Raw genomic sequence first — 24,214 nt, 5'->3', positions numbered from 1 at the left:
ATCCCAGTTTTAACTCTTACTGTCTTCACTACTTCTAGTAAAGTTGGTTTAGACTGATTTTCATTTTCTAGTAATTGCTTGTTTGACTGCCATAATTACTCTGCAAGCTCTTACTGTGTCTAGGCAATTCAGTTTGTATCGGTTAAAAAAAAAAAATCCATTTCCTTAGTCACTCCAACTTGCTCACTCAGCATCTCAAACGTCTACCAACTCTTACCCCTAGAAAATGTTCCCAGTTTTCTCCCCATCACACCTCCAATATATGCTGTCTACCTGACGAAGTCTTGGAGTATGGAGTATAAAAATACCTATGCAAGCACTTCCAGGCAAGGATGAAAAAATCTTCTATATTTTGTTGCATATTTGGGAGATGTACATCCCCCATTGCTTTGTGAATTGCTTACCTAATCTCTTCCCAGTCCTTCCTAACCTCCTCTGATTCTTAGTTATGCAATATTTTAAATGCTGTAATTATTCCTTAATGCCAACTTCTGTTCCAGATTCCACTAAAAATTCTTACCAGTGCTGCCTTTCATTTAGGGCCCTCACTATTTCTCTGCTTGTACTACATCAGTCCTTGGCCTGCAGTCTAAATAAGTTATGTTCCTGTTATTACCTTCCCTATCTAGTTATTTTCTCCTAGTACTTAGTATCTTGGTCCCTTTGCCAGTTTTCTCAAATACATTCCCACCCCTCTTGCTTGCAGTTTGTATCCCCTTTCCATTCCTGTTAGCTTAGTTTGTATCCCCAGTTGCAGTCTGTATCCCCCAGTTGCAGTCTGTATCCCCTTTCCATTCATGTTAGCTTAGTTCTTGGAAGACAGTCTGCTAAAGTGTTTGATTTATTCTCCTTAAAGGTCTGCATCCAAAATCCAGTCCCGATGCTGTTTGAGACCCCCAGTGTCATTTTTCCACTTGGAATTGTACTGTACCCGTGTCTGTTTAGGAGCATTAACTGCTCTGAAATATACCTTCAACATGGGCAATTCTAATCCACCCTCTTCTATTGGAAAAATAAACTTATCCCACTTCATTCTTGCCATCTTCCTTCCCAGAAAATCCTTAATTGCTATCCACAGCGAGTGAGCGTGTGTGAGTGAGTGTGCTACCAAATGCATTCTGAAGGTCATCCAAGGGTACAGACTGCAGTAGGGGGAGAAATCCCCTCCTTTCCAGGGGGTAATTCCTCAGCCACCAGAACAAGACTTCAACATGTGCAGTCCTAGAGTGGTGAAACTAGTGCCTCTTAACTACCCTGGGAAACTGTTTTAAGTAAGCATGTTTTGGTGCCAAAGAAAATGCTTTAGAAGTTTGATCTTTATCACAGTCAGGTTTAGGAAAGAGGGCGCAAGTGCAGAATGCGATCACAACTCGCATCTTCCTTTAATTTCCCAGTAGCATTAGATTTAAGATGCGTAGCACACCCCTATTAAGCCAAATAGGTGCTTCTAAATTTTTGTGACTGGTTCACAAAGTTCTCAGCCTTGCCCTTTGGACTGTCCAAGATATTGAATGTTCAGTGATGAGCTGCATTTATAGCTGACTGCAAGCTACAAGATATCCCCTTTTTCCATATGTAGACTACTTTATATTTGCAGAATATTTTCCCCAAGTGTCAGGAATATCTCACTTGGGTCACTTGTCTTGCATCAGCTCTTTCCAGTAGAACGATAGTCTGACTTTCACACAGAATTGTTAGGACACCTTGTCTGAGGGTTTTTTTTTTCCCCCCACGGGGGGGACGTTTGTTTTCCACTGACTTTGAACACCGCTAGGGGAATACCTCCAGGATTTTCTCATGGCATCTAGGATTGTAATGATATACCTGGCAAGATCCACCTGAGAAAGGTACAGTGATATCTGAAATCTATGGTTCTAGTGTCAATATTCTGTCTTATCCCAGTGATGGGGATTGCCATCTCCACAAAGTGATTTCTCTTTTGACAAGTTCCCTGAAGTCGGATCTCCTGTGCTGCAAAGCAGTCCAACCACAGGCTTATCTGACTTTGCTTGGGGAGCAGTTTCAGGTGGGTTAAGTGTAATGTATGTGGGGGATACAGGACAGATGCAGCCAGATGTGATGCTTGCCCTGATCAAGGCATCAAGGCATCTAAAATCCTAATTCCTTGTCTTCCTGTCTGTCAAGTTGTATACCACTACAGTGGTGTGGTAGTAAAAAGAGAAAGGAAACTGGGTCCTGTTGTTGTTCTGTTCGCTAGCTTATATAACAGGGATTTACTTTGCAGGAATTTTGTCGCAGCTTACACATCATGAAAGGCATAAAAATAATTGCTTACAAAAACACTTTAGCAAGCACATTTATCTAAACGGGCATCCACCTTTGTAACTATAAGGGGAATTTATCTCCATTCTGCTTACACTACACTTCACCCATCCCAGCAGCCCATGATCACAGCATTATATTAAACTTTTCTCCAGCCTTGTCTTGATGTAAAGCCCAGATTTTACAACCCAAGAAAAAGCATTTGCACATTAAAGATGTTTACTGAACACCCCTTAACACACTTAAAATGCCCTTGACTGTCTCCACAAAACTGCTTTACAATACGCAGTTCATCATTAAATGTTTTATACAATACTTTTTTACTTGGCTACTATTTCCATGTAGTCTTTCTAAATGTAATATAAATGGGGAGGGGTTATGCTTTACAGTCCACACAGTATTTTAACAAAAACTACAACATTTCAGTGACTTTTTTTGACATTTCACAAATGTGATTGCTTGTTTACTAATTTTCAGTGTTGCTGGCCTACCGGATTCAAACACCAGCCTCTCGTTCAAGTGAAAAGTAGTGATTCTTCTAGTCTGCTCCTTTGACCTCCCCCCTCCTCCCCGTCTCTAGCATTTTCCTTTGGAACAATGCAAAAGGCTTCACTGGCAAAGGCTCTGTGCTTTTAGTGAAAAGCAGAATCCCTGTGCTGACTTTTTTGTTCAACTTTTCTCCTTAGCTTGTTTGCATCCAGAAATGCTTTTTGTCTCCAGGAAAAATGTTCAGGGTACATCAGCTTGAATCTTGTGCTGCCCTTAGACTGTATCCATTGTGAAATACTTTCTCCAGGTGTTTTTTTTTTTTTTTTAAACTAATATAGGTCTGTCTGCTTTCTCAAGCATGGCCTGGTTAGGAGCATACCCTGCAACTTCAGTTAACCAATCTTGCTGTGGAATACCAGCCCAGTTTGCTTATTTGTGCAAGTCTGTTCTACCAGTTTTTCTGTTGAGCAGAAAGTCTCATGTTTGTATGCTGTCTTGGCTAAAAATATAGAATATTTGAGCAGCCACATACTTCAACCTCTAAGTTTATAAATTCCTCTGAAATGGCCAATTTAAAACTAAACTATTTTCCAGCCTTGAAGGAGATGTATTCTTTCGATATTTCATTCTATTTTGGTCACCTCTTGGTACATTTTTCCCCTAAATTACTGGAAACCTGCCTTTTGCTTGTTTTTGACTTTTCAGTGTACTTGTTGACCAATTTCCCTGGCACTCTTCTCAGTCTGGTTTTCAGTGGCTGAAATTAAGCTGTTAAGCATGCAGCCATCTTTTTGAAGTCCATTCAACTGCTCGTTTTATCCAGGTCTCCTGAAATATTGCTCATTGCACCCTACACTTAATATAATTCAACAGTAAGACACTTTAACAGTAGACACTATATATAGAAAGCTATTGCTCCCACCTATTGTACATAACCATTCTTTTGAATGTACACTTCTAACTTTTAGCTTGAATGTGGGCACTGGTAGTCTCTTGTGCAGTTGCATGTTCATTTGATCATGTCAACATCGTGACCAACTTATTTAAAACTAAACTTTGAGCCCCATACTCTAAGTAATTAAACATTCAAAAGCACAACCTTTGCTTCTTCAAAGGTATTCGCCCCAAGCTGATGGCTGCACCCACAGGCCATACTTAACATAAATAAGCTTTCCCATGCTAATGCACAGCATTCAGCCAATGTGCCACTTGTACTGATTTAGCATGTTTGTCGCTGTTCTCTCAGATGTGAAACTGTTTGCATGCTTTCAGGAAACTTTTAGTCCTATTGCAATGCCTACCTAAATTATGCAATTACATCAAGTAAATTCCTTAATATTGAAGCTGCTGAAGACAGCTGCTTGTATAACTCCCTCCCCACCATTTCAAATGTTTCACAGAGCTGGTTGCCAATGTAAATTGTAATAGCACTGCACCCTGTCCATTAGGCTTCATGATTAGCAGTCTGCAGATGCAAGTCTCAAAATCCGCTGGTATAAGTAAAAATTTAACACTGCAGATGCATGAAAATCTTGTAAATTCACTGAGATTTCTCATGGTTAATTGTTTACACTTGTAGACTCTCGCTGACTATATATTTTATAATTGAGGGTGGAGGTAGTTAAAAACTAATAAATCTGTAGATAATCTGCCCTTCATTCCTTTCACTTTTTTCAAACCCATTTGCCTGTAAGGGATCTTCAAGATAGAGCCTTTTTAATCTAGACATCCACCCATATATAATAAGTGGATGCACTACATATATGATCAGTACACTTTATTCCCACACCCCAGCATCACAGTAATGAACATTGCTTGCCTTGCGGTGGATGCTTTTCAACCAGGTACTTCTAATCAGCGACTGCTGTACATAAAGATTGAACTACCCCCATATTTAAAGTACCCTGACTGCAGCTTGTACAAAACTTTTACAACTTAATCTTGTATTCTTACAGATTACGAAACATTTTAGTCCCTTGTTTTATAAAGAATATGCATGTCTTGGCCAACCCACTAGTTTAATACTGGCAACAACTTCTCTTCCCCTTTGTGCAAAAATAGTTCAGTCTTGGGCAGTTAGTGTTGTATTGCATTACGTGTTTAATCCTGTATGTAATGCAATTTGTGTATTAAAACTCCCATATTCACGGTTTTACATTGTTCCTTATTGCCCAACACCAGTCTCACTACTGTAGATTTCAACCAGTATGTTCCTGTAACTTTCTGTTCACCCATTGTCCTTTTGAATTGGGGACTGCTTCACATTCAAAGAGCAAATTCGATGTAATTGGCTCACTGTATTGGCTAAATTTTAGCCTGTTTGGCATCCAAGAACTTTAATCCTCCAGGAAAATATAGATGGCTGTAATACCCCAGCTTGACATTCTCAAATTTGCTGGGGTGAACTTGCTGCTTCAGCTGTGAGTGAATAACTTTTCACAAATGCTCTCTAATCCAGAAGGTTGGAGACTAGGCTGGTATCCCACTTTTGACTGGTGACAGGACTAAGTACTCAAGATTAAAATCAGTAGCTTGTAGATCTAGGATTTTGCCCCACCCCCCATGTGGGAGGAGTAAAGGTGACTTGTTGAAGTTTCAAGTTTCAGTTAAGTAGGTAGATGAATGCAATGTATTGGAGAAGTGTTCTTGTTCCAACAGGTCCAATTATTTAAATTCAGACCATGATGGGAGGGTTCACGGGAGCAGATTTGGAGGAAAATCAAGGAGCCAGTCTCAAAGCTTCAGGAATATTCATATAAGGGACTAACTCTTAAGACCTGTGCGGGTTTAACAGCTCAGCCTGTGGGATCTCGTAAAAGGTGCTTTTTAAATAAAGCATAACGCACCATGAGCCACCACTACAGAATTATTTATATTTTCCTCTTTACTTCATCCAGTCTGATCATAGCCTTGTAAAAACAGGTACTGCATGTAATGAGCGACTGTGCCCACTTAATGGGGCTCCCATTCTGAAAGACTACTCCTGTATAGCAAAAAGCTACAGTGCCTGCTTATAAGAGGCTTGTGTACATGATTAGGGTTATCGGTCCCCATTCTTCCTGATGACTGACCTTCTATGCATGGGGGACAGTCACTTAAAGCTGCACTAGGTGATTTGCATTTTTATTTTGAGCAATACATGCATCCAGATATGGTGGAAACAGTCATGGTGATCATTTTTAGAGCTCACGGATATGCAAGTGTAAGTTTGAGACCTCAGAACACTTTGTGTAGGCTTTTTGGGCCCATGAAATCTAAAAATCCAGGTGAACAACTTTTCTTAAATCTCCTGTCTTCAAACCACTACATTGATCATGCACCTGTGGTGTGGAGTGGTGACCTGGGATAACAAGTTTGATTGTACTTCAGACTAGATAATTTTGTTCAAATGATGGCCGAGTGGCTAAGAGTATCTATACCTGGTTACTGTGAGGTAGCTGCAGTGATGGGGAGAATGCTCCTCATGTATGGTTCTGTGGTCCAATCTGGGGTCTTCTTTCAAGCTACCAGAGTCTAGCAGTGAGGGCTTTGTTCAGATTCTTCCTCCCTTCAGGTTCCAAACGGAAGTCTGAAAGAGGGCTAGATTAGTTTCATGCCTGGCTAGATTAAGTGCTGGTAACTGAGGGATCAGGTGGAAGGGCAGTTAACCAATCCCTTGAGAGGGGGTGGTTCTAATGGGGCCTGTGTTGGGGTTAGATGTTATCCGTGCAGGTGTGGGCTGTCAAACTAGGCAAGCGTTTAGCCCACCCCCTTATTTCTCCCTCCTAACAGGAATGCCCAAGTCCCAAATAAGTAGTAGAAAACCTTTTCAAATAGTTGCTTTTCAACTTTGTGTATACCATGAGGTAAAAAGCATTGTTTAACTCTCAAATTACTGTTCAGATTTGTACCCATCTTGGAATACAAAAAAAATGTATAATGGCATGTGAATAGTGGCTTGCTTCAGTATACTAATAGTGGATTGTTTCCCATGTTACTAGTTCACCATATAAACCATACCAAGGTAGATGCAGTGATTTACAAATCTAATTTCTTGAATGGCATTTTCGTATCAACAATAGTGATAAGATGCCAAAATCTTGGGATAAACAGTACAGGTGTATTAGCTGTATAACTTGTTTGGTTTAGTTTCCGGAGTGCAAGCACACTTCTAAAATCTTAGACCAGGAGGGTGGTGGGCCTCCAGCCTGATCTGGCAGGATAACTGCATTTTTCGGGGATGGTATTTGTTCGAGTGGACTCTTGGAGTAAGTCTGTCCAGGATGTGGAAGTAGAAATCCAGTCTGGGAAATTACTGCAGTGCTTTGCCAACTTTGTTTTTTTTTTTTTAAGGATCTTGAGTCTCTCATAGATGGTGTGCCACCCTGATTTTGAACTTTCAAAACTGCAGCTATTGCACTGTGCATGGTATAACTCACAAGCAGTGTTGCAATTACCAGAATAAGTACTGTTTGGACAAAATCCGGTGTTGCTTGTGTAGTAAGTTTCTCTGTCCTCATCCAGTCTGAATAGTCCTTAATGTTCTTGGCTCCCTTGAAAACAAAAGAATGGGGGTTGGAGTTTTTCCAGTTTATAATCCAACCCAGTTTTTCAGTGCAAGGTTTTCTTTGTCCTTCTGTGGATTCCAATGTTGCGTGTGAGACATTCCAATGTTGCGTGTGAGCCCTAGGAGACCCCAGGGGGTCCCTCAAAATGGGGTCCTGCCTCAAAGTTGGTTGAGGATGAAATGCGGTAATGTCTCTGTACCCCAACAAAATGTCAGCAACTTTTTCTTCCTGAGTGCATCTTTACTGATGGGTATTTGCTGCTCTCTCATGACTAGGTTTGGAGTATATACATTTTCCTTTCAATTAACATCCTGCTGTGAAGTACTGGTCCCCTTGTCCTCTTGTTTGTTTTAGGGTGTATTTAAGTCTTATGTTTTTCAGAGGCATCAATGTTTTCTACGCATGCTCAGTCTTTCGCTATTTTAAACAAAGTCTAGTGCTCTGCCAGTTTTGTCCATTTTATTAGCTCTTCTAAATAGCTTGATAAAACTTCCATTTTTCTTCCCTTTTGACTCTGCATGTTCCTTCAGTGTTACCTCAAAAGTTTCTTGTGCCAAATATAACAGTTCAGCTGCATTTTGAACAGTTGATTCTTCCCAGCTAGTCTTTTCTGATTGCTTGGATGCCAGCATGGAAATGTTTTTAAACTATACCAGTGTCTATTCCATAATCGATTTTATCCAATAGTTGCCTAAGTATATACTAGGCTAAATACCACCAGGACCTATAAGCCTAGCAGTACAGTCAAACCCATTTGTGCCATATGTATTGGCATTTATTAGGGGGTATGTTGGTTAGGAAGTTTGGGTGTTAGTCTGGCTCTGTCTGAGATGTGGGGGCCAGACCCCAGGTGAATTTAAGTTCCATCCATCAAAGGTGAGTTTAAATAAGGTTAGAGATGGAAACTGCTTCACAAGTGAGCCTGTTCCAGAGCATGGGGATCCTGAGATGCATCAATCCCTCAACATGTCTTGTCTAAGAGCAGAACTTGTATCCTTGGCTCTATGGTTCTGTTTGTATTTGCAGGTTTGCAACAGGTCCATCTGATTTGTATTTGAGAATACCTTTCAGCAAACTAGGAAATTGTTTGGTGTGAGGGCATTAAGGTGATCTCTATAGAACAATGTTTATACAGTGGATTCTCCTGATAAGGTGCCTTTTGTGGACATTCGAACTGTTGTGCATGTCTGGTCAGGTACATGCCAAAGAGGGAATTCAGCCTTTGTCAAACGCATTAATTTATAAAGTGGCACTATGACTTCTTGAGCCAGAGTGCCATATCCTACTTTGAGTTGAAGTGTAACAACTTTCTTACTACCTGGCCACATTTCTTCAAAGGCTAGATTACAGTCTACATAATGTTTCAAATCTCTAACTACCGGGTCAACTCAAAGGGGTGTCTTATCACACGAGTAATTGACCTGAGTGGCCCCTTTCTCAAAAGGCACTATATAATGCAGTTCTTGGCTTAGTTTGTCCCTGCACTATATAATGCAGTTCTTGGCTTAGAGTTTGTCCCTGCACTATATAATGCAGTTCTTGGCTTAGAGTTTGTCCCTGCACTATATAATGCAGTTCTTGGCTTAGAGTTTGTCCCTGCACTCCCATATTGGTGAGTACAAGATCCAGTATGTTTGAAGCTTTGTGGGTGTAAACTGTCTAGTAAAGAGTATTTGTGTTGGTTCAGGAATCTTTGTGCCTGCAAGTATGAAGGCAGTGCTTCCCAGTCTACAGAAAGATTTGGTTAATGGGACTGTCTTGCATAAGTCTAGGTAGTAAAACAATGAGTAAAAAGGTTGCACAGTAAATCCCGTTTGTTAAACGAAACAAATCTAGAAAAGCTAAACTTTCTACTGTGATTCCTTAAACCTCTTGTATTATAGGCGACATGGGATATGTACAAATTGCCCATTGAGGACATCAGGTGTTTCAGGTAAATGGCAATTCTGAATGTCTGACTTTTTTTTTTTTTTGTGTATTCATGGACAAATTCTAGCCAATAAAAGCAAACCCCACTAGCTGTGGACATGCATGCTTCTGCCTTTATGGCATCAGCACAGCACAAGTCTGTCGCATGTATCCCATGTTGCCTCTAATACAAGAGGTTTAAGAAATCGCAGTAAAACTATAGAATTTTTGTTTTTTTAACAAGTTGGTTTTACTGTGCAACCTTTTTACTCTTATGTTTGATATTTTGCAGTCCTCCTTGACAACAGTTTCCATAATGTTAGCCAAACATTCCACTTATGCTGTGTTGATGCCATAAGTCAGAAACATGCATGTCCACAGCTAGTGGGGTTTGGCTTTATTGGCTTGAATTTGTCTAAGTAGACTTAGCCATGGACGTTCAGAATTGCTTTTTATCTGAAATGCCTGGTGTCCTTAAAGGGTAATTTGCATATATCCCATGTCTGTACGATTCCTTAAACCTCTTGTATTACAGTGAAGTCTAGCTTTGCTAGATTGTTTTAAGTCTAGGTAGTAGGTAATTTTTAGATTTGTTTGGCTTTTTGTAATTGCAGTTTTCAAATGAACAGAGCTCTAATTGACCTGTTCAGTATGCAGCCATCCAAGGTCCCCCTGACTCTTGATATTTTTAAGACTGCCATTGTCAGAACTGTTTACATCTTGCATTATGGATGCTTTCACTTGGACTAGTTGGTAATGCTTTGTATGTGGGGCTTGTGCAATTTTTCCAGTTCTTTGCAATTCTACATTCCCTTGTCGCATGTTGGCAGCTGATTGGCATTACCAACACTTTTCTGGAATGTGCATGTATGACCCTGTTCTCTGCTGGGTGCCATCTGCACACACTGTTTAGCTTTGTGAGTTCCTTCCTGCATGCCAGAGACATGGTGTCGTTGCTCTCAACTTGCATCCAAGTTTGCTCTGTAGTTGACGCACACTTTCTATGGCCGATTCCTGTGTCTTGCGCAAAAGGAGTTGGACTCTGAATTTTCTGTAAATGGCTGTTATGGAAGACAGAAGGACCAGATTTCCCCTCCAAAGTAAAAATCTGATGCAGTTTGACTGTAAATCTGAGGAATTGCTTTTTCTAAAGGCTTTTGTGGGTTTGAGTTGTATTGGTGCAGAGGTTGCTGTGGGAATGGCAGATGCTCCTTTTTAGTGGTTTTGTAACCCCATATGTCTGGAAACTTAGGATCACAGGTACTCCTTTCCTGTATTTAGTTGTGCAGGTGAAGCATAGAACCACTGTTATGGTTGTAAGGTACATGTGATTTCCTTGCCCTATAGTAAAACTATCCTTTCTGCAATGACCTAGATGGCAGTACACCACTGCCTTGAGATGTAATTTCTTTTGCTGGTCTCTGTAGGATGCCTACGTCCTGTGTGCTTCCATCTCATTTCTTGAATGCTTCTGAATTGTAAATCACCCGTTTTGAGCAACAATATCTGAATTGAGGTTCTAACTGTCTTTGTTGTAGATGGCCCCTTTTAGTAGAACAAAATGGAATTTCTAGTTTACAGCAGGAGTACTTCTGAAAATCCAGATTATCTAATGGTCACCGTCAAGGGTAGTTGCAAGATTATTCAGATGTTTGGGAGGGGGGAAGCCAGTCATTTCCTGGGGAGACCCTTTGGCTTTGGCCCATAACTTAGGTTTTGGGGGGGGTTGAAATTGATGTCGCTTTTGAATGTTACTTTGTCCTGTTCTAAGGCTGCTTCCTTGACTAGAGGCAAATGCGCTTTAAATTTTCAAAAACTTGGCTAATTGTTCAAGGTACCGTTTCTGCCTCCAAGATTGGTATAAATAGTTTGGCACTAGTTTGATGCATTTGCTATGACTAAATCTGTTTGAGGGCAGTGTCTTGAGTAAATGCAGTTTCAATATTGATGATTAGGAGATGTGGAATTGAATGGTGTGCATGCTCCACTGACTTTCTTTTTTCTTCTAGGGTTTGGTAATAGCAGGTTTAGCTGATATGACTAGACCAGCAGAAAAGCTCAGTACAGCCCAGTCTGCAGTGCTAACTGCTACAGGTATGAATCTTATTTCTTTAAAGGGGATACATTGTCAACTGTTGTAGAGGAGGATTATTTGTGCATCATGGAATACAGTGCAGATGTAGATGAAAATTATTAGGCAGAAATGAGCAGTTGAAGACTAACGTTTTAAATTGCTGCTAGAGAAGTCTTCTAAATTTGATCTGTAGGCATTGGGGCTTTCTCGTGCCTCTTTTGAACAGAAGTGAAGTACACTGCACTATGCTTTGATCTTTTTGTGTTGTGCTCAGTTTCTCCTGTTATGGTTTTGTACCAGTTTGTGAGCTTTCAGGACAAGATGACTGTGTAGTATTTCATGGTAAAATAAACTGAAATATCAAACACACTACTGTTCAGTTTCTTGCAGGGATTTGCATTTTTAGCAAATGTCACAGAAATGTACAATGGACCTGGGATATTTTTCAACCCAAATGTCAGTCTTTCTGCCATAGTCCTCAGATTATTCATAGGATCCGCTGCTGATACCTGCCCCCCCCCCCCGCACTTACTGCTTTGATAAACCCCATTTTGGGGGCCTCTTCCTCTCATATTTTATTAGACTTATTTTCTTTAAATATTTGATATCTTGTGTGAAAGCTGTCCTGTTATCTTGTGAGAATTTCTGCTTTTAGTGTTTCTTGTATTGTTGGCAAATGCTTGTTTTTACTCTGGAAGCTTGGTATTTCTTTTCAGAAGTGCATTGTGTATGCTGTTACACTATCCCATGCAGTCAGAACCATGAAGTTAATTGCACCTGTATGTACCATTTTGCTCTTCATATTTTGAAAGGAAAATAAAATGTTTTTAGAATTTATACATTTATATATTTACTATGTGTGTCTTTGCTCTGTTTAACATCTAATTGCAATTTTACCATAGATTTTTGTAATGTACTGTGGAAATTTTAATCTGACAAAAGTTTTAAATTGCCATTAAACATTTTGTGGTTAGTGTGTGGAGCCAACTTTTTAATGCTGGTTTTGCACACTAGTTGCTTTGGTGTTCTCTGTACTAGAAGCTCTAAGTTTCTTCAGGAGAATTATGAACACACTTTATAGGATGGTCTAACAGGTTAGTTGTGCAGGGGCATACTTGTTTCAAGAAACTTGTGATACACCAACCATTAATGTTGGCTTATTCTGACTGGGCTCCCCTCAGATTTAATGGATCTGAATTCTGGGACCCCCACACCACCACATCAAAACTGGCCACATCTAAAAAGACAGCGTGGCTTCCCCACTGCTTTCCCTGCATACCACTTTCCTTTTGTTCAGTCTCCCTCTAGTGTTGTCTGCCACCATGGAACAGGGTTTAGCCACATCCTGGACCAGGTACTGGAACAGCTTCAGAGACCCCTTGGTAGACAATACTGGTAGTGAGGGTCACCAGAAAAAAAAACAAGCTTCATCATATGGTTGATTAGGATCATAGCAGTTTTTTAAGGCCGTTATGGTTTCCTTTACCAAGTTCTTCAGACATCTAATTCTGGTGGTTGCCTTACATGGCTGTTGTGTTAGCTGTGGCATAGACTTCTTTTAGAAAGTGATGAGGGATCTGAGTAAAATGGTAATCTTCTAGTTGAGTCCAGTCAACCAGAGCAGTTAGTGTTCCTTGGGTTGATTGGTGATTTATTGTTTGGGAGCGGTCGAACTGTCCAGAGCTAGGCAGGGTGCATAATCTTGGAGGATGAGATGCCAAATTCTTGGGCTGTCCAACTTATCTTACTGGCCTTGGAAGAGCTTTATAAAGCTAATTATAGTACACTCATATGTGTTCTGGCTATCCCTGAAAAGGCTCTAAGAAAATGTGGGGGGGTTCTTATTTGACTGCTGACCCTGCTGCCTGCTCAGAAGTCCTTTGATTAGTCTAATCCAGGCACCCCTGATTAGAGGTGGGAAAATGGTTGTATCTTTAAGGCAAAATGATGGCTAATCTAGCCTTTAGAATGTTGGTTATCAAGACTGTATGTGAAAATGTAATGTACAATTTGATTTTTGCTATATTCGTTCTATGAAATTTTCTAATTTAACTCTTGTTTCAAAGCCTGCTTTGACAAGTGTGCTTTAATTTGTAGATACTGAGAAATGCTGCTTCTGTTTTTAAGATGGTGTACGGTTACATAATCGGAACTTCTCTGATTTTATATTCCAGAAATTTGAATGTACCTTTTTAAGTTCTGAATTTGTGTTTGGGGCCCCTGTTACTCACTCCCACTAAACAGTGGGGTGATGGAGACAAAATTTAATGCATGGATTAGGATGTTTGTAGGCACATTCTTGCCATACAAGGCAGCTTCTTTCAAGGGGTAGAACAGGCAAAAATCTTAGCCAAACAAGTTTGGAATAGAAAAGGAAATGGAGAATAATTCTTAAACCAAACAGGGGTTCCAAGAAATCAAAGGTCCGACTGCAGAGTCTGAGAAGCCCCACCCTTGGAGACCAATATTCTTCCTAAACACATTTTATAAAAGTTCAGAAATTCAGTGCTCTCAGATTAAGCGTGTATGCTTCAGCAACCACTAGTTGAATTACCTGGCACATTTTACAAGACTACAAAGATTTGACTAAAGAACTTTCCAGATCTTTGTCTGCCGAGGACCAAAATAGTCTCCTCACAACTGAGCACCCTTCAATTGATATCCAATATGTCAGGTTCATCTCATGTGGCAGAAGGTACCTCGTGGATGACTGGTTCAGGCATAGCCATTAGTCGATGTGCCTGGATGCTATTATGACTTTGTGGAGCCCCATCTTTAGTCAGTGCTCCCTTTGGATCTTCCTTGTCCCTAAAGTGAGGCTCTTTCCAGATGTGAGCAATATGGGAAGACCCTGCATGACGTAAGAATACATGTTTCTGTCCCTCAAAGACCCTTTTCCTGGAATCTACAAGGAGGTAGGAAAATGTGATTCCATAAATCCCCAGGTCCATTTCTTGTCTCACAGGGATTTCCCAGGTACAGAGGGGAGGAGACCCTGTGACAGGCAACCTTCAGAATTAGGACTTCTAGGACTCCTCCCTTGGTGAAACCCTGTCAGTGCTCTGAAGAGGCCCAACTGCCCTCTGGAAGTAGTGGGGGGGGGGTTGTCTTTGCACCAAGGAGCTTGGCTATCCTTAGATTCCTGGGTGCAGTGAATTGTATCTAGAGGTTGTATTTCCCCCTACAAGAGTGGGTGGAACATCAGGGATTCTTTTCAGGGGGAAGCAGCAGCATTTGAAACAGAAAAGTTGCTGGTCATCCAGAAGGTCAGAACAGACTGGATCTAGGACCTTTTTTTTTTTTTTTTTTTTTTTTGTGCCAAAGATGGGAATTAAGAACCATCCTGGATCTCTGCAAACTAAACCAGTTTGTGCAGTTTTCAAGTTTGTTCAATCCGTTCTGCCCCTACTGTGGAAGTGCACATCTTTAAGCTCTAGCACATAAAAATTAAGTTACTCCAGATGTCTGCCCTGGCTGGGAGCCAGTCATTAAGAGTTCAGAGCACTGCCCTTTGATCGCACCACAGCCCCCAGAGTGTTCAAATGCATGGAGGTGGTAGCTTACTTGAGACTGGATTCTGAGTGTGCCATTTCCCTAGGTGAATGGCTCCTAACTGCCCCAACCAGGTGCAATTTATTTCAGACACTACTTGTCCCAGTTGTGCCTCCATCTAGGCATCTGTCAACTACGGCAAATCACAACTCTCTCCTACAGAGTTCATAGGTGCTCAACTGGACACTGTCAGTAAGAGAGACCCTCTTCCTGCAGCTCAAATCCAGACTGATCCCAGGTCAGGAAAGTAAGTTTTCTCTCCCGGTATGACTAATTTTACAAGCTTTGGGATCTATAGCAGCTGCCATCACCTTTGTACCTCATACCAGATTTTGCATGTGAATTTAGTGGACAGTCCAATGGTCCAATCTTCAGCATTCTTTAACTACCCCAGTCAATATAACAAATGTGCAAAATATTCTTTGGTGGGTTCATTCACACCCTTTCCGAAGGTCATCCATTTGTTTCACTGACCATGGATGCCTCCATCTGGGGAGCCAATACCTGAGCAGGACAATCCAAAGTACATGGTTCCCTGAAGAGTCCAAGATGCATATCCATCTCCCAGAAATAAGTATATGAGCTCAGTCACATAAAACCAACAGTAAACAAAAAACATTGAACAGGACTAGTGGGTCTCAAAACTTCAGTGATAAACTACAAGCTCTTTCAGGCCAAATGCCCTTCCTCAGGTCAACAAATGTATCCCTTTTAAAAACCTCAACCCATGATATACAAAGTAACAAATCATCCCACTTAAGTGCTTCAGCCTCTCCTTCTCCAAGGTGGGTTTTGGGGGAAAACATTGATTCAACCCAAGTAACTTTGCCTGTAGACGAGGGATCCAATTCATCTTTGCTTTTATTATCAGAGGTAATATCCCTCTCTCAACAAAAACTACCTGTAAATACATCAGAAAACATGCTCCTTAAATAGCAATAAATGCTAGACTAAAGTGTTTGCCTGATGTCCTTCAAGGATGCATCTGCAGTCATAACATATGGGTTGTCCTGCGTCAGGCAGCCCCTCAGTCGGCCGGATTCCAAAGTCTGGGTCTGGCCCTGGCTGATGTCGGTCAGAGCGTCTGGGGTATAAAAGCATCAGCCGATGCCATTTTCCTCTGTCTTTCTTGCCACGCGGTGCCCGAAGCAGAAGCTGTTCGTAAGTGCCGGTCGGTCAGATCCATTGAATTCGGCTACCGAAGACTTTGAAAAAAAGCTAAGTACCCCATTGGGGACTCTTTCTTGCCTCAGCCGATGTCAGACAAAGTAAATAATTGTTTAACTTGTGGGAAACAAATACCTTATAAGGATTTCCACTCCTATTGCCTTCCTTGCTTAGGCCCAGACCACGACGTATCATCCTGTTTAGCCTGTGCTTCCTTCAACCGACAAACTCTTAGACGTCGGTCAGAGTTTGCAGAGGAATTTTTTGGAGCCGCTTTTGCTTATAAAATGCCATTGGAAACTCCGACTATGCATATGGTGAAAACGCAAGGAAAAGGACAGACACTCGCGGCCCGCGGTTTCGGCTGAAACCACGGCTAGACCTACCGCGAGTGTCTCTGTTTCGGCCGAAACAGAGTCCTCGGAAATTCGTTCTTCCGACCACAGAGGCCCTGGAGGCCTCTGCTGAATCGACTACAGAACTTCCTACCGAAACCAGTGTTCAGGAAATGTCCAACACCATACCTTTGGACATTCTACTCCTGCACGTGGGGCAGCTAGGCCCCCTGCTTCCATGTCCATTAAGGCCTTCTCTAGGGCTAAGGCTGCCAAACTATCTAAAGCTTTGCCTCCCAAAACTACCTCTCAGAGGTCTTCCCCAAGTTCACAGATCCTCAGCCTTGCTGAGGACCTTATTTCCTTAATTAGGGGCTCACAACCTCACCCAGACAGGGCCTCCCACCCTCCTCTGGGCAAAAGGCCCAGGACTGACCCATCTGATCCACACTTCAGATGATTCCACGGATGGGTCTGAATTGTCAGACCACCAGGAAGGGGCTTACTTGCCTTATGAGGATTCAGATGCTGAGGAATCTATCCCTTCGGCCTCCCCTCCTGAAGAGTTTTCATTTGGTGAGACTCTGCACTCTGAGAGCATTTTCAATGGCAAGGTCAGGATTTCTCTGATTCTAGAAAAAGATTAAGGACCTTTTTGCATTTGCCTCAACATAGGCCCTTGGCTATACCTCCTGTTCTGAATGTTATTGATTGTGTACAATGATGTCCGTACGGCCCCTGATACTCTCCCTCCGGCCCCTGCCAAGCCTGACAGATACTACAGGGTCCCGGATTCTCATTTCCATCTGTATAAAGCCCACTCTGCAGACCCAGAAACACTTTCTCAGGGCCCTAAAGGGGTTGCGGCTGCTACTGCCAAAAATCCTCTACCCTCTGAAAGAGAATCTAGAGCTTTAGAGAGATGGGGAAAGAAGGTGTATACTTCTGCAACTCTTTCTGTCGGGGCATTAAACTGTCAATTTCATATGATACAGTACCAAGAGTATTTGTTAGATGAACTGAATAAGAAACTTTCTTCTCCTGAACCCCTAGACCGTAAATCCCTTCAGGATTTGGTGCACAATTCACAACAGGTTAGTAATCATTTTTTAAAATGTGGCTATGATGCACTGGAGGCTTCATTTAGATCAGCTATGACTGGGGCAGTTATTCGAAGGCATGCCTGGCTGAAGGAACAATCTTTGCCAGACCATGTTAAAGCTAAACTCCTGGATGCTCCAATGGAGAAACAAAATTTATTTGGCTCCTCTGCTCAGGAGATTTTAAAAAAAAGTTGAAAAGGCAAAAATCTGTGCAAACAGTTAAAGATTTCCTACAAGTACAACCACCGAGAGCAGAAACTGGCCTAAGAATTGGTCCTTTCCAGACTCGGACAGAGCCCAGAGAGGCAGGAACAGGCGCCCCAGAGGCAGAGGTCAATCGAAGGGCTCCTACAGAGGCTGGCAGTGGCAGCCTGCCAACCAGAGTAGTGCAACAGCAATAACTACCACTACACCAGGACAGGCTCAATGACTTAACTCTAATTCCGCCTACCAGGAATCAACTGGAGGAATCAACTGGAGGCACCCTTGGGCGGAAAGCTGGCTTTATTCTCAAAAAACTGGCATTGTATTACAAAGGATACATGGACATTGCAAATAATAGACAAAGGATACAGGTTCCATTTCCACACTTTGCCAAAAAGAAGCAGAATGCCAAACCTGCCACCAAATCAAAGGGCAGAGGCTTTAAGACAGATCAACAATCTAATTCAGATAAAGGCTATAGAAAAGGTACCACATTCAGAACAAGGCCAAGGATTTTACTCCAGATTGTTCATTGATTTTCTTTTCTTGGTACAAGGGAGACCCATTCTCGACCTGTCCGCACTGAACACTTATCTCATTGTGCCAAAAGTCAAGATGCTGACCTTACAGCAACTTCCCATGCTGGGCAAGGAGTCTTGGCTGGTGACTCTAGATCTCAAGGAGGCATACCTGCACGTCCCTATTCGACCAAGTTGCAGAAGACACCTCAGATTTCTTGCAGGATCAGAGCATTATCAATTCTCAGCATTGCCCTTTGGCTTATCTACTGCGCCCAGAGTATTCACAAAATGCCTGGCATCAGTAATTGCACACTGCAGACTACAGGGAATTCAAATTTACCCATACCTGGACGACTGCCTAATTCAAGCGGACAAGACAAATTTGTTAAAGGACTTGGCCTATGCCATACACCTGCTACAGACCTTTGGGTACACAGTCAACATCCAAAAGTCAAGGCTAGTACCATCCCAAAGGATAACCTTCTTGGGTGCAGATCTGGACACAACCACCCAGATGGCCTTTCTCACAGAAGAAAAACAAAAACAACTTCCAGATTACTTCATGACTGACAAGACATACTCAGCTTACTGCAAGGAAAATCCTGCAGGCCCTGGGTTACATAGCATCCTGCATAATTCTGATACCACATGCCAGACTGCATATGAGGAAATTACAATGGTACCCAAGGAGTGTATGGTCTCAACACAGTCACAGTTTAGAAACCATGATACCAATCATTCCATGCCTTCAAAAGGAATTCCTGTGGTGGGCTCAGGCCTGCCAGTCCAACAGAGGGTTGCCTTTCAACAAACCAAAACCAAGGCAGACCATCACCACGGACGCCTCAGACCGAGGATGGGGAGCACACATGGAGGGAAAATGTATCCAAGGCCTATGGTCTCAAGGACAGCTAAGCATGCACATAAACCAAAAGGAAATGCTGGCAGTGAGGCATGCAATCCAGGCCTTCAAACCCTTCCTCCAACAAGGCCACCTGTTAAGGACGGACAACACCACGGTCATGTGGTACATAACAAGCAGGGGGGCACACTCTTACCCTCTATGCCGGATGGCTATGAATCTGTGGGAACTATGCCTGAATCTCAATATCCAACTACAGTTCCAATTCGTGCCAGGAACTGGCGGACAGCTTAAGCAGAACCATGGATGCACACGAATGGATGCTGCACCCAGACATCTTCCAGCTCATAGCAAAGACATGGGGAATGCCGGAGATCTGTTTGCCTCCCCACTCGACCATCAACTGAAGACATTCTGCACAAGGACATACCACCCACAAGCTTGGAGGGTGGACTCTCTCTTTCAGCTGGAAAGCCCTAACAGTATATGCCTTCCCACCTCTCCCATTGATGTACAAGTTTCTACTGAAGATCAGGGAGGAACAGCCAAGAGTGATACTAATAGCTCCAGACTGGCCAAGGCAGCACTGGTATCTGTTATTGAGAAGCATGTCTCCGGCAAAATCATGGCCTCTCCCCCTATGGCCGCTTCTTCTGACTCAGAACAATTTCAAGACCCTGCATCCCAACTTGAAAACACTGCAGCTAACTGCCTGGAAAATTCCTTAAATACCAATCCAATCGTTTTATCTCAGAGGGTGAAGGACATTATCTTGGAATCTAGCAGACCTTCCACAAGGAAGACATTACTCAGCTAAATGGAAGAGATTTCTCATTTGGACCACATCAAAAGGCTCCGATGTCAGTGGCAAACATAACACATTCTAGAATACTTGGCAGAATTGTTCCACAATGGACTGTCCTATTCTTCCATTAAGATTCATGCTTCAGCAATTTCAGCAGAATACAATGTGGATCCACCTATCTTCTCACACCCTCTACTCAGACAATTTCTGAGGGATCAAAAATATTAAACCTACAAGACCCCCTCTACCTGCTTGGGATCTCAACTTTGTGCTGGAGAAACTGACACTCCCTCCTTTTGAACCAGCAGCATCGGCGGATTTACAGTTGCAGTCTTGGAAGACTGCATTCCTTCTGGCAATCACTTCGGCAAGAAGAGTCTGAGTTACAAGCATTGATGGCAGTGCAGTCATTTCTTTTCCACCAGGACAGTGTTTCTCTAAGAACCAATCCTACCTTTATGCCAAAGGTGGTATCTAGGGTATCCTTGAACCAAGCTATCCACCTGCCTACCTTCTTCCCTAATCCACAGAATAGAAGGGAAAAACTTTTGCACACCCTGGATATACACAGACAACTACGCTACTACTTGGACAGAACAAAGACTAGCAGAAAAACTGACCAACTTTGTAGCGTATGCTCCTGGGGTGCAAGGAAGAGCAATTTCCAAACTCAAAATGGATAGGAAATGGCATTCGATTTTGCTACTCCTTTCATGGAAAGACAGTTCCTGAAAACATCAGGCCTCGCTCCACAAGGGCCATGGCCACCACTACAGCCTTCCTACGAGGGGTGGCTACCAAGGACATTTTAGAAGCTGCTACTTGGAGCACTGTGCATACATTTGCCAAGCATTACAATCTACCTTTATACTCCAGATCCAGAGCAGGATTTGCTACTGCAGTCCTGCAAGGAATCTTAACTACACCATCCTTTTAGTACCTCCTCCCCCAGATTGGCTATGGTATTCTACCCATATGTTATGACTGCAGATGCATCCTTGAAGGACCTAGTACAGTTTCGTACCTACCATAAATGTACATGTCCGATAGGTATGCATCTGCAGTCAGGATTACCCTCCCTCCTACCCCTCTGTGGTATTCCTAGGGTGCTTACCCCTCTTTTAGCTAGCTGGGGGAATCTATTATGGTGTATTTGTTTGTTTATACTTTTATATAATTTTGCAAATGAACTTTTCTGCATTTATCCAAATTTAGCCTTCCTAGAGGGCTCCTGGCATCTGGGGCAAGAAAAACTGAGGAAAATGGTGTCTGCTGATACTTTTATACCCCAGACGCTCTGACGTCGGGGAAAGTGCGACGACAGCCGGGGCCAGACCCAGACTTTGGAATCCGGCTGATCGAGGGGCTGCCTGACACAGGACAACCCATATGTTATGACTGCAGTGACTGCAGATGCATACCTATCGGACATCTACATTTATGGTAGGTACAAAACTGTACTTTTCTGACCGTATATCATTTGTTTGACTTTTCATTGCCTCAACTGTCTATTGCTCTTTCCAGTGTAAAAAGCAGAACATTATTTAGCCAGGTGCACAACCTTAGAAGTTAGTCTGCATATCCCTTAAAAGAAACTCACTGGATATAGGATGTACAAACACATTGTCTTCAGAGATGTATTTACAAATACTACCATGTTCTGCAAGAGAACACCAACCCTATGACTGGGCAAATAAGATGTAGACAAGATGTAGTTCTGGGACCTTAGCACAACCTCTATTTTAATGGACAAAACCAAACCTTGGTCTCTCGCCTACTATACCCTTGATGCTGTAAGAGGGTATTCCCCCAATTCCATTTCACAATACAGCATAGCTCAAAAAAAAAAAAACTGCTTAGTTTTTTGTGTTTTTTTTTCTCTATTCCTCTTGCTTAGTCTGTCGACAGCTGAGATTCAGGAAAAAAATGCTTTCCTGCTAGTATTACTCTACTCACATTGGAGGCTGAAGATTCAATAAACTTGGGTAAATAACCCCTTTCATAAAAATCCTTTATTAATCTCTCTACTGCAGACCCAAGCTGTTTATCTTTGGTATGCAAGAGAAATCCAGTGCATCTGCCCCTTAATCACATTCCGAAAAGCTCTGGGTGCATACTTGTCTGGTGTAAAAGATTCTTCCTCCAGGAAGATTTTCTAAATGTGTTCATTCTCTTATCTGATGGTTTATAGAGACTTAACATCGTAAAAATCAATATGTTCAGAGGAATGTATGTTGCATAGTAAACAAAGTTCTAATGCTCTTGAAGTATTGACAGAACCTCATAAGCTCCTGTAGGCTACCATTCCATAGGACAAAAACTTCCACAAAATGCATGTACAATACAATGCAGTCAACATAAGATGTCCTGGCCAAGTGTTCTTCCCAGCTATTTGCACAGGATGTGCCCATTGCAGCACCCTGTCTGATCATAAGCACTTTGCATACATAAACAATCTCACAGCTTGAATGCCATACCCAATCAGAATAACCGTAAAGTGTCTGTACTCAAACTCTCCAGTCTCCTTTGATAACTCCTTATAACGTGTACACATTTTTCTGCAGAGTCTCTCTAATTCTGTCTCAAATCTACATAAAATGGACATTGATTAAGCAGAAAGAAATTACACGTTATAAGGGGAGTTTTCAAAAGGAGACTGGAGAAATTTTATTTAATGAAAGTAATGACTTATGAACACAAGTTGAGTATTAAGAAAATTGAGATTTTCTAGACTTTAGACATGGCCATATTTTTATTTGGCCACGTACACATCTTTGTGGTGATTTGGGTTCAGGCCCTGCTGGTGAAGATGGGAGGGACACTATCTGCAGTCCCAAGTGATTAAGAACTTGACAGATCCATCTCTTTGAACAGCGATTGTATCTGATAAATTAGGTGCACAGAGGAAAGAATTTAAACTGGCTATTCCCCAAACTCCCCTTGCCAGTCGGGAAAATACAGCATACTCTGGGTCAGAGCAGAGGCTGGAAACTGGAAGATATCAGGGGGACAGATGTTAAACAAATGGAAACTGTAGATTCACTGGTTAATTTGTCATATGCAGTTGAATGAATACCATTTGTCCTTGAAGGCTTGTCCTTCATATCATCTGAACCAACCAAAATGAGTGACTTTAATTTGAGCTAATTTGCCAGAGAAACGAGAGTTGTGTATGGATCTGACCAAGAAGCCAGTGTGTAATTTTTCATAAGCCTAGTTCTTTTGTTGCACAGCTACAACATATATTGTGGAAACATTTGTCAGCATGAGACTAGTTTCAGCAGTTGCATAAGAAACTATTTTTACAATTCTTGTTTTTGATAAAATGTTGCATTGAGAGAATCCCAACTATACAGATACACCATCCCTTATCAGTTGGGTGTTATCCTAGTAATGGACACACTTAAACTGTATGAAAGGAAGATGGTTGATTGAGCGACCTTACACTTATAAGATACAAAAAATAGAAATTGATAGGTTGGTGAGAATTTTATACAAGTGGACCTTTATGATCTCTGACTTGACAAATTATTCAAACTATGAGATGGGAATCCTTTGGTACCACCTATTAATGGTTTGCTGAAGATGCATGAGGATTTATGTAACTCACCACTATGCCCCATAGCAGGTGGGTGTTGGGTTATGGAACCCATGTCTATTTTTGTGGAACAGAAGCGGAGATCTGTTTTTGGTACCTCCACTGTAGTTAAGGACACTGAGCATTCCCTTACTAGTTTATGAATTGGTGATACTAAATTTTACCATTACAAAAATGTTAGTGTTTATGTACAAACACTACAGCAAGTCCAAAATGGGTATGACATTAAAGTGGTGAGATTTTTATGTATGTAAAGTGCTCATGATCCAACACTGGATTTGTACCCTGCTTGGGACATTGTAAAGTTTTTCTTAAGGGGGTAATTGGTCTAAAGCCCTCCTTCAAAGATCCTCTACCACCATGGAACTTGACAATGGTCTTGCAGTCACTTGCGTTCTCCCTTTGAACCTACAGCTACCTGTAATTCCAAGTTCCTCTACTTATAGCTGTCACCTGTGTGAAGTTTCTGAATTACAAGCTCTCTTCAAAGCCCCTTGTCTAGTTTTCCATAAAGACAGTTTCACTAGGAACAAACATGTCCTTTCTTCCTGAAGTGGCTTCATATGCTGACATCGGACTAGATTTCCCAGTATTTTTCTAATAAAGGTGGATGTTTACTTTTTCGGATGTGCACAGTTTTTTACCTGAACCGAACCAAGCAATTCGGTCAGCTGTCTTTCATTTGCAAGCGCAACCTTGGACAAACCTGTCTCTAAGGTTATTTTGTCAATGGTTGAAATTGGATTCTTTGGTGTAAAAAAATAAT

General features: G+C 41.8%; 1 protein-coding gene across 1 annotated transcript in view; it reads left to right on the top strand.

Moving 5' to 3' along the window:
• LOC122802655 (mitochondrial pyruvate carrier 2-like) overlaps positions 1-24,214 on the top strand; it is a 222,908-nt gene that overhangs the window by 97,118 nt on the left and 101,576 nt on the right. Inside the window, exon 3 of the mRNA XM_044072361.1 lies at positions 11,237-11,321. Within this exon, the coding sequence (XP_043928296.1) occupies positions 11,237-11,321 (85 nt within the window). The remainder of the gene's footprint in view (positions 1-11,236; positions 11,322-24,214) is intronic.

The sequence above is a fragment of the Protopterus annectens genome, chromosome 5.part0 (assembly GCF_019279795.1).
Source record: "Protopterus annectens isolate FY-2018-M chromosome 5.part0, PAN1.0, whole genome shotgun sequence".
NCBI lineage: Eukaryota > Metazoa > Chordata > Ceratodontiformes > Protopteridae > Protopterus > Protopterus annectens.
Note: the sequence above shows the minus strand (reverse complement) of the source record. Positions and strands in the feature narration are given on the sequence as shown.